Below are 12,149 nucleotides of genomic sequence, written 5' to 3'. Positions count from 1 at the left end.
TCAAACTTTCAACTTGATAAGATTTGGATTGAGTTTAGGTTATAATATATACTATCTTATTAAGCAAATTTATTAAAAGTCTTAAAGTCTTAAAATTCTAAATGACCAAGATACTCTTTATATTACTTTTTCACTTTATACCCCTATAGTTAGTTAATTAATTTACTTTACGTCMTTTRYTTTTAAATGTTTYATTTTAAACHTTTATCAAATTAACATACATAATCGTATATCAATTAAAACATGTTYAAAAAATACATTTTTATTTTAAYAAGTTACACCATTATAATCGTCTCGTTAATACCTTCGAAACGAGTCSAATATTGAATAGTTTTTGACTTAATTATATTATTATATGTTATATATACTGTGAAAAAATATTTTTAATATTTATGATTTATACTTTTATAGTTATTTGTTTATATATATATATATATATATATATATATATATATATTATCTTGGGGTTAGGCTGTCCAAATTGCACTGTATAATATGTTCTGAATTAATATGTTCTTGGGTTTTTTTGAAATATATATATACATGTATTAATTCAACCTTAATCTGAGTTTCTGGACAAGAAAGAGGGTAAGCAGTTGAAGTTTCATTCTAAAACCCATCTTTTTTTGTCTTTTCATGGCTTATGATCTGTCAAATTTGTAGTTTTCTTTATTGGTTTTGAGTGTTTATCTTAAAACTCAAGTTTCTTGGTTCTTTGCTCTTTATGTAAATTGAACACATTTGTGGAGTCGTTTAAATATGTTGGATTTTAAATATATTGGATTTTAAACTGTCATACAATTTTTTTCATCGATAATCTGTAATTGGAACCGTAACTCTTATTTATTCAAATTGTATTAATATATAAGACCAAGTGTAACTTATACCATCGTTAAATTTTATCTTATAAAACCAATGGAACTTCAAAATCGTTAAAATTCATGGCTCCCACCGCATTGCACGGGTACACAACTAGTATGAATTAAGTTTTAAACCATAAACATTAAGTTCCAATTGTTTTCAACCCAAACTAGCAAAGGTTTGTATAGCGGCCTAGTCGACATTGGAACTTGGAAAGAGGTTAAGAGAGCACGCAAGCCCAAATGCCGTAATGGAAGGACATTGAAACCTAGAACAAATCAAGAAACCCAAGGAAAGTAAAAAATAAAATAAATAAACGTATTAAAATATTGAACAATTAATTCTATTTTAAGTTCTCAAATAAAAATATGTGACTTTTTAATTAAATATAAAATTATCAAAATTACTTTGGAGTAAATGGTTACCTACTCATCAAAATCCTAAAGTGTCTGTAAAATCAATTTCTAAAGGTTTAAAAAGTTGATTGTTAAATAAATATAAAAATAAAATAAAGTTAGTTTTATCTCAATATTTTTTTAATTCCACATCAATTTATTTCAACATTTTATTGCAAAAATGTGTATGTTTAAAATTAAAATGTTACCTCTATATGATATAGTAGTTTCTACATTATATAGGCATTTGATTACTTGTACAAGGAATATACATTTGAAATACAATATATATATATATCAATTTAACTTATAAATACGTATCAACATTTAAAAATAAATTAAAAAAACTAAATAATTATCTACAAACATGTAAATACAATAATATAATTATAAAAATAGAAAATGATAGAGAAAATGAAAATGATTAATAATGAATATAATGATAAAGAATAATGATGATAAAGATGAAAGAGGAAAAAAAGTGACCAATATAATATAGTTTTTACTAGTTAAAAGTAAAGGGGTGTGGACATAGGGGGTGTTTGGGATATCCTTATAAAAATAATTTATTAATTTATTCTGGTGTAACATCGATAATAAGCATTTTTGAGTGTTTGAATAAACAACTTATATCGGTGCCAACCGGTAATAAGAAGTTTTTGAAGAAGTTAAACCCTTCTGACTTATAATAAGCAAATAAGTGTTTTTATAGAAAAAAAAATATAAGTTGTTTCAGATAAGCAATCCTAAACACCCCCATAGCAACATCCATTTATCCATTTTAAATACAAGATTTATAAGATACTTTGTAACAAGTTTGTTAAGACCATCAAAGTCGTTCTATAAACTTATTACAACACACCTTTAACTGAAACAAACTTGTGTTCTATCTTATAAAATGATCTATTACGACACTCTGAACACTTTTGAACCAATTTTATTTAAATGGAGATGCGTATCTATAGAATATGTATGAATTAAAGCAGAATCAGAAATTGAATGTGTACAACTATTCACAAGCATATTTCGATCTGGAAAGCTAATACTAATAACAATAATCTAATCATCTCAATCACCAACACCTAATTAAATAATTTCTACAATTTGGTAAATTATTTTGACTCATAATTAAAAATAACGCTAACACAAAATCCCACATCAAATATTGCAACAATCAATGAACTCATAAAATAAAATATAAAGCAGATTGAAATTTAATAATTATGGGGAAATTTTGGTTGTTACTTAACCATTAATGTAAAATATTTAAGGCTAAAATAGACAGTAAAATTACCAAAAGAGACATATACTTTCAAGAATTTACAGATTACTTGACAGACAGAGAGTGCGTTTCCACTTTCAGCCATCATCATCAAGATTCCAACGAACTCCTCCGTAAATTGATCAACGCTTGATGGGTATTTCTGGGAATTCATCAATCTCGAATCTTGCCTGATCTTTTTGTAGATCTGTGAACCCTGACGCTTTTTATTCTTCAGTTCAAATTTTCAGAAAACTAAAAGAACCAGACCAAAATGAAGTTGAGTAAGAAGAGAGTGGTTGTTCCGGCAATTGACACGGCGGAGGATGAAGGAGGCGGAGGACTGTAATAGTAGTAGGGAAAGTAAGGCATAATTGGGTTAGGAGGTTCTGGGGTAGGGTAGTTGTTGTTGTACGGCGGTGGTGGGTAGGTGTAGTAAGGGCCCTGAGAGCTTGGTGGAGGTGGATTATAGTAGCCGCTGCCGCCACCGCCACCGGAGGTTGGGGTAGAAGGCGGAGGAGGGCAAATTGGTGTTGTCGGTGAGGAGGGTTTGGGTACCGATGGTGGTGGTGGGGAAGGCGACGGTGGTGGTGGAGAGGGGGTGGGTTGATTACATGGGTTATCACAGGCGGCACACATTGTGCATTCGATTTGGTATTTAGAACCGACCCATTTGTTGGATTCAGCTACGATCGAGAGTAGTGATGCAATGAGTAATAAGATCAAAGTGTTGACTTTTTGTTTCACGACCACCATTTTCACAGAACAAAGAGAGAGAGAGAGAGAGAGAGAGAGAGAGAGAGAGAGAAGTGGTGAAGGTGGAGCGTTTTGGAGGATGTTATGATTTGAGGATCGCAAACAACACCCATTAACGATCATAAATGTTCGCCATACACGTTTTTTATCATAAAAGCGATGCACCGTCTAAAAGAATATTAAGCTCGTCAATAAATATAAAAAGAATTATTAGGATCTTATTATGATTTTTTTTTAAAGAAAATAATTGATGCTTCTAGCATAATCGTTACTTATTAGCGTGCAAATGTAACGGCACCATCAAAACTCACTTGACTTTAGAAGAAAATACATGAATTAAAAAGTATATATTATTGCTTCAAAAAAAAAATTATATATGATTAAAGGTCATTCCAAATTAGAATTATTGTAAGAATACAATAAGATGTGGCCCCTAATCTCAATGCGACGCCATATAGTCAAACATAAACTTAACGCCAAATTGAATTATTTTGTTTTATATTTCTAATATTTTTCATTTAAAAAGTAAAATGTTTAAATAAAACTCCTCTCGATTCTTTTTGGATGTGTTTGGTACACTACATAGGATATGACAAAACACAGTAAAAATTATTGTTTCATGTTTGACATGATTTTTATGTATAATAGACAGGAACATAGTGAAACAAACATGTTTCAACTCTACTCCACGGAACGAGGTGGAACAAATTTATATTTTATCAATATAAAATAAAACTTAATTTTCTTTTAAACATTAAATAAGTCTTTTTTTTTATATTTTATTCATTCTTTAAAATTTATTTGTTGTATTTTATGTTTTTTTAACTTTCACTTTGCTGTTATCAAAATATTATTTTTATATGGTATCTATATTTTTGTTAATTTATGTAATTCATTATATATTAATAAATAATGTATAAAAGGAATAAAATAAAAATCGAAACTACATAAACTTTTTATTTTGGTGTCAGTTTAATTATTTTGACAAAAACTTTCTAATGATATTTTTTATATAAATAATTACTTTATTATAATTTAATAAATTATATAAAGTAATCAAAATATATAAACAACTCATTAGGAGTAAATTGATCATTTACTTGTTTTGTTACGTCCATTTTCGTCTTACCAAACACTGAACAACTGTTTTGTTTTATCATGTTCTGTTTTGTCTTATATTGTCTGTAAACCAAACGGACCCTCTAAGATTGGACATAATGACATCTCCTTTTAATTTTATGAATGTTCTTTTCTTTAAATAATTGTGGGTTCCGAGGCAAACTTACGTGCATCGACTAATCCTTCGGGTCATCCCCAATGGACTGAAAGTCATCGTAAATGAGATAAATATCACTTGTCTCAAAATCAGACGTCTCGTTCATGTCTCGCCAATTAATTAAGATACGTCATTTTTTTTAAATATTTTAACTTTCATATGATTTAGTAGGCAAGGAGTCTAGTGAGAAAGTCTTAATATATCTATTATTTAGCTTTTTTTTAAAATATAATTAATTATTATTGTTTACGGAATGAAAATTTAATTGCTAAAGTTAAATAATGAATTTTCATTCATTAACATTATTGTTTAATCAAATTTGATTTATAGGCCCCGTTGCACTTTCTGTATGTAACATGAAGATTATATCATATAATCTACAAAATTAACTTTTCATATTATCAAATTAACACGTCATCCAATAAACAATACTTAATTTATAACATAGTTATATTTTAAGACGTCATCACACATCGTACAGCTCATCCGTTTATACTTTTTTTTTTTACTAACTTATAGAATTTCATATATCATCAATTTTTATCACCAACTTTTCTATCATTTCATTTACTTTTTTATATTGCTGAAAAAACCATAAAAGACGTAACATTACAACTGTGGAAACAACTATATATGGTGTGTACCTTCTTAATTAAGTATAAGTTAAACCCTTAAGGTATAATCGTAAAGAAAACACATGAAGAGTTGTCTTATTATTTGTATATTAGTTTGAAATTTGTATGATTAAGTTCATCGATTGTTAGTCCGTCCAATAAACTCTGTTTTATTATAAAAGTTGGTTTTAAAACTTTTTTTTACAAGTTGTTAGTTTAAGTCTTTTTTTACGTTACAAGATTTTTTTATTATTATTTTCAAGATTTTTTAAAACTAGAAAATTTGCAAATGATTTAAACACAGCCTTGATTCTATTTTGGTGAATGTGGTTCGCTCCCATCCAAGCACGTCTTTTATTCCAATGTTTTTGGTTTTTTTTTTACTTGATAGGAGGGGTCTCTCCTCCATATATATATAAAAAAAAAAAGGTAAACTCAAATATTTGTAATGTGAATAGGGAAGTTGTTTGTAATGAAAAGCGTGTAGACTGTTGGTATTTACATTGGACATCCTGAATGCATTCATTCACACGTGGTACTCAAAGTCGGTGCCCCTTGGATCCCACGGTCGGCTGCTTCCAACACACATTTGGGTTTATTATCATGTCATTTCATTCCTATGTAATTTTTATTTTTTATTTTAATTTTAATTCAATTGAATGGAAAATTAATAAATTTAAAATAAGTGTTTGGTATGAAAAGAATTGTCTCACATGAGAATGAAAAACGATAACGGGTTTATATGTCATTTTCTAATTTCAATGATTAACTCACTATCAATAACACATAATTTGAAGTCAATTATTATCTTTTATATATGTTTGGATTTTCTTTTCAGTTTGACCTTTTTTCAAGAGTAATATGATATCAAAATCAATATCTACTAATTTAAGAACTCGACACTTTAAAATAATATATACTTGTCTAATCCCCTCTCGACACTTCAGGACAATATGCACCCGTTTAACCTCTGTTGGAGCCTGGAGGGGGTGAGAGTCCCAAGTCGAAAAAACTTATGTTCAAACTTTTTTTTTCTCTTTTCAACAACACTTTTCGAGAGTAATATAACATGATTCCACATATTTTTACGGTGATAAATTTATCTGAATTCAACTCAAATTTGTTTCAAATATTTTCAGGTTTTTAATTGATAATGTGGAGAAAAACACTTGAAAAATGGAGCAAAGTGGTAAAGTTGTAAGCTTTCATCTTTCTTTGACTTAATTTGTGGAACTTTTCTGACTTTCAATTTGGATGGTAATCATCAAAAGCAAATTTGGATTTTTACTCCTATTTTTTCTTACATGTAGATGAATTTAGTATCTTGCAAACATTTTAAAATACAAAACATACTTTTTAATTGAAATCTGTTTTTAAAATTATTTATTTATCAATCAATAATGATCATAATATATATGTTTTAACTTAAATATGTAAAAAAAAAAAAAAAAGGAATAATTTTTAGACAACAAAAAGAATACAAATGTTAATGATTAAATTGAAATCAATTATTTCGAATGACACTATTAATAATTGACAAAAGTAACCCTTAAAAACATGAGGATAAAAAGGGAAAAAGGGTGATTGAGAGGGTAATGACCGACCACTCAAAAAAAAAAACTTTCCAGGCTGTATTGGGGGAAATTATTCATCCATCTAATAGATCTTCGGTTGATTTGCATAAACCATCCCTATACTTTTGGTGAAGCTCACTTTTTGCCACAAAAAGATTCATACAAATAGATGCTGTAAAGCAAGGCAAGTGCCATGCACGGTTTATAAAGTGTTTACTTGTCTAACTTTGAAAAACTCCATCATTTATTTATTAAAAAAAATGTTAAAAAACTTAATTATTTAAAATAAGAAAAATGAAAAGATTAGATAGTTTATTTTTTTTAATAGAGAAGTAATCATTTAAAACAAAAAAATTATTGGATTTTGCTCGACTTTCCGTTATATTTTTAAGATGTAAGAAATCTTAATATGATTCAAAACAACCCAAAATTTGTTACACTTATGAATGTGGAAGTGACAACCTAGAAATGTACCCTTTGGTCAAATTCATTTATTGCTAAGAGTAAAGTCCCATGTCTACACAACCATTTTTTGTTCATGTTCATGGTATGGATTGTAATTCATTGATTGCCAATCAATAATAACAAATAATGATGCTTTGGTATGTGAATTTAATCGAATAAATGAAACATCTAAGAGTGAAGTATATCGGTGAAGGAATTATATAAGGTTTAAAGATTTTAATTTAACGTTGATAGTTTTATATTTTACCGGTTTTGTCATATTTTTTTGATTTTTGTTTCACTAATTTCGTCTGTAAAAAAATGCATTATGGGTTCACTCGGTCTCGTTGATCCAGTCTAATCTCCTGACGAACGTGGATAATAAGTTTTTGTTTTGTCGTATTCTATTTTGTCTCACATACCAAATACATCATAAAAAATAAAACTTGCTTTCATTAATTGGAGAGGTTGTAAATATTTTGAGAACTGTATATTCATAAAACGCTAAGACGAAGGATCATGTGAAAATAATATTTATAATGAGAATGGTGATAGCGCTTCTGAGTTGACTTTTAATCTAACTTAATTTTTTTAAACTACTTTCAGCACTTTTAATCACATTCATCTATCTTCAACTACCATCAATTACATTCATTTACTTTTATCTTCATTTTAAAGTCATTTTCACAAATTGTTACATATATTTAATCACTCTCATATGTATGAATTTGTTAAAGTTACGATCACGATGATAAATAAAGATAGTTGAATGTATATGAAAGTTTTGTTCTTATCTTCTCATTATAGCTCTTATTCTCATCGAAACTCAACCGGCCTATTCACTAATACATCAATGAATCAAATATTTATTGACAAAATATTTTTTATGATAATATATAATACAATATTTTCCTGTTCTCAAAATCATCGCATTAAACCTTCCCATCAAAAATAAATGACAAATTGATACACTAACGTTAACTAGTTTAAGTAACCATCAAAAACATTAAAAAGGATTAGAAGAATACTCGCGTAATACAACAAAATACATCTTGATTATAATGTTTCGTTTTATATTTTGGGTCTTTCGATGTTATAATGTGATTTTATATGGTTTTGAGAAAAAGAAAAATCTTTTTTATTTTTGATTAAAATATATAAATTTGAAGATATTATAAAACTTTGAAGAAAAAAAAAACGATATTAGTATCAAATTAACTATTTAAAAGTTCTTCTTTTTGTGTAATTTATTTAATTCAAAATTTTATTATGATTTAATTGAAGTCTAATAACGAACTAATTTATTTTTAGTTTTATATAATAAATTTTTTAAGATAATATTTAAATATTCTGTTAGAATCCAATGATTATCTTAATTATATTTTGCATTTTTTATGTATAATGTATTTGATTATGTTTATCTGCAATTAATTAGACGATTTAAACATGAAGCTTTAATAAGATGTACTCACGCACGTTCTACTTGTGATCTTGAATTTTAAGTAAATCATCAATAAGTAGAGCAAACTACAAATTTGGTCCTTGTTGTTTGACGAAAATAACACTTTTGTCTTACAGTTTCAAAATTGCAAGATGTCCATCGTGGTTTGCAAAAAAAATCATACTTGATCCCTCCCACTAAAGGCAGTTAATGAGGTGCATTTTCATCATTTTATTGATCTTTTACCTGATAAAAATTGTTTATGATTTTGGTCCATATGGTTTTTGATTGAGTAAAAGACAAAAATATTGATAAAAAGAACGAATATATCTATCTTTTAACTATCATTAGAGAAAGACCAAATTTGAATATTTTTACAAATTATGATGATTATGTTACGATTTTAAAACTTTTAAGGATGAAAAGAGTTATTTTCTACAAACCACATGATCAAGTTTCTAGTTTACTCTTTATTTTTTTTTATTTTTTTAAGCAATTACTATTTCAGTCGTTTAATGATTATATGTTTGTCTTTTCATAATCTCTTAAAGCAAATTACATTTTGGCCCCTCGTCTATAGTTTTTTTTAGTTCTCGTCCCTCAACGTTGTAAGGTACATTTTTGTCCAAATTTCATGCTTTTAATCCTAAAGAAGTCCCTTCCACTAATATTGTTAGAGGATGCCCCATTAAGTCAATCATGTGCTTTACATAACGACATTTTTAGTCTTTTTACATTAATTTTTCTTTTAAAAATAAAATAAAATTGTACCAAATTCTCCTTGAAGTTTGCACACGATGAAAAGTAAACCATTCCCTTAGTTGCCAATCCTCTTTTCCATCACCATATCAACACAACCACCAAATGTTGGACGAATTCAACACTACCACCAATCATCGCACCACCACCTCCACTTCTAGAGGTAGAAGATGACGTCCCACCTCGAACTCATATGCACCACCGATCATCGCACCACCACCACCAACCGTCGCACCTTCCTTTCTCATTTTTTCCTTTCTAACATGGCGACACCCTACCTTCAACTTAGATGCAGACCTACATCACATCAAACTCAGGTTGGTGAGTAGTGTTTGAGGGTTTTGATTCATTTAGGGTTTAAAGATGTTTTAGAGATTTGATTCAAGTCTGGCGAGTGTGAAAGTGTTCTTGATTTAAAATATTTTAGGGTTTTGATCCAAATTCATGTTCGGTTTAGGTATTTGATCCATATTCAAGTTTGTACCACAATTTTTTAGGATTCTTATTTATGAATTGTTCATGATGTTCTTGAGACATTATTTTAAGGATTTGGTTCAAGTTTTGATTTTACACAAGTTATGTAACACCAATTTTTTTAATAAAATTGTATAAATTTAGCTAGTTGGGTTGTTTATTGTGTTCCCTAAAAAATGGATTTGGTTTGTTTTCTTGATGGCAGATAAGATGATTGGATAGCCGTAGAAGATAAGTGGAGACAACCGCATTGAGGTGGTGGTCCTGATTTATGCTTATTTTTTTCTATTTAACCTTCCACACTTGTACAAAAGCATTGAAACTTGTACAATAAAAAAATTCGTTGAAGATTCGGCATAAAAAGACTGAAATGTCCCTAAAGTGAGAGGCATATGATGGACTTAACGGGGTCTCCTATAAGGGGTTGTTTGGTTGGTTTTCATTAAGTCCCATACAAATAAAGTTATATGTGTGGATTAATCTGTCTGTACAGTTGAGAATATTTTTGTTTGGGAGATTTGTTTCATTGATGGAAGGAACATGTTTTTTATTAGGAGGGGTATGTTTGAAAAAAAAATATTTGACATTCTGACAAAAGCTTTTCCCTATAAGTTTACTGAATAAGTCATTTTCTACATAATTAAGTCACTATCAAACAGTCATATATTGTTAAACAAATAAGTTGTGAGTCTCATTAAACTTATTAAGTTGTTAACAAACATGCCCTAACAGTGTTAGCAAGATGCAGTTATTTGGGCTTAAATACACGAAATTTGGCCCAAAAATGTACTTTACGAATTTGAGGGATAAAAACCATAAAATAGCCATAGATGAGGGACCAAAAATGTAATTCACTCTAACCTTTTATAAAAGCTTATAAAATAATTGTTTCTTTTTCATCCATCCCAATCAAAGGGAAAAAACTGTACTCCTTTTTAGCGAAAAAATATCATTCGATGTTTTGTTGTGTGTAGATATACAAAGGTGGGTGCAAACCTTTAAATTTCATGGCTAATAATTGTGTTTAGTGTTTCTACTTCTTTAAGCTGTTGGAGACATACATTTTGAATTTCGAATTTTTTTTAGACCAAGGGGTTTTTACAGATGATTACCGAGTAAAAATTCATCATTATCACTTATTTTATCGAGTAATATTTTTTAACATCAAAATAGATTGCTTGTCAGCATTATTATCGACAAGTCTTTATCGGATAAGACTCTCAATACTTGTCTTTCCTCTTACGGGATAAGATAATCAACCTTCATATGCTCATTTGATAAAGTAATTGTGTCAGTAAGTGTTTGGTAAACGACTTCTAAAGTGAAATAATGTGTTTAATGTTTCTTTTGTGTAGAGAATAGTAATATATGAATTTAATATATATTTTATTAATAACGCATGATCAAACTTGATTAAATTCTATTTAAATGTATTGAGATTTCTATTCATTTGACATAATAGAATTAAATTGACCTTATTAATCAATACAATTCAATTAAGATGTTGTACGAAAGTAAATATCAGTGCCGAATACGAGAAGGCTTTCTCCTAGGATTGTATTCTTGATTTTTTTTAATGAATCCTAAAGTTCCTCTCATAAATGATTCTACGAATTGAATGCCGTCTAGATTAATTTAAAATCATACGAATTATATATTAACTAGAAGCGTACTCGTGCAATGCAGCGAGATACATCGTGATTTTAAAATTTCATTTTATTTTTTATCTCAGTCGATGTTATAATATGACTTTATATGATTTTGAGAAAGCGATGATGTTTTTATTTTTGAATAAAATATATGTTTAAAAATATCATAAAAATTTGACAAAAAAGAATCGATATTAGTATCAAATTAACTATTTAAAATTCCTCATTTTTTTGTGTAATTTTTTAATTCAAATTTTTTATAATTTAATTTATGTACAATAACGAGGTAATTTATATTTGGTTTAATAATATAATTTTTTATAAAGATAATAATTATTTATTTTACTGGAACTCGATAATTATTTTAATTATATTTTAAAATGAGATGTTCATCCTCTATTTAATTATGTTTATCCACAGTTATTTATACAAATTCAAACATCGAGTTTTAATAAGTTGTACTTATGCATAATTACTTGTAATCTTAAATTTTAAGTAATATGAATCAATATACAGTACTTTATGCATAACAAAAATATATCGATATTCGTATCAAATTAACTATTTAAAATTCCTTATTTTTTGTGTAATTTTTTAATTCAATTTTTTATTATAATTTAATTTATGTACAATAACGAAGTAATT

The 12,149-nt window shown here is 27.9% G+C and overlaps 1 protein-coding gene across 1 annotated transcript; it reads right to left on the bottom strand.

Annotated features, from left to right (window-relative positions):
• Window positions 1-2,451: 2,451 nt before the first annotated feature.
• Window positions 2,452-3,307, bottom strand: LOC112522083 (leucine-rich repeat extensin-like protein 3). The gene has a single exon (XM_025131154.1). It carries the CDS (start codon window positions 3,271-3,273, stop codon window positions 2,773-2,775), a length of 501 nt encoding a protein of 166 aa, XP_024986922.1. The 5' UTR covers window positions 3,274-3,307; the 3' UTR covers window positions 2,452-2,772.
• Between the last annotated feature and the right edge of the window lie 8,842 nt (window positions 3,308-12,149).

The sequence above is a fragment of the Cynara cardunculus genome (genome assembly GCF_001531365.2).
Source record: "Cynara cardunculus var. scolymus isolate 2C chromosome LG 11, CcrdV1, whole genome shotgun sequence".
Classification (NCBI taxonomy): Eukaryota; Viridiplantae; Streptophyta; class Magnoliopsida; order Asterales; family Asteraceae; genus Cynara; species Cynara cardunculus.
The sequence above is the reverse complement of the archived record's forward strand: the minus strand, read 5'-3'. Positions and strand labels throughout refer to the sequence as shown.

What these genes read in the sequence shown, in the direction of transcription:
- LOC112522083 (XM_025131154.1), bottom strand. Translation starts at nt 3,273, where the DNA reads ATGGTGGTCGTGAAACAAAAAGTCAACACTTTGATCTTATTACTCATT.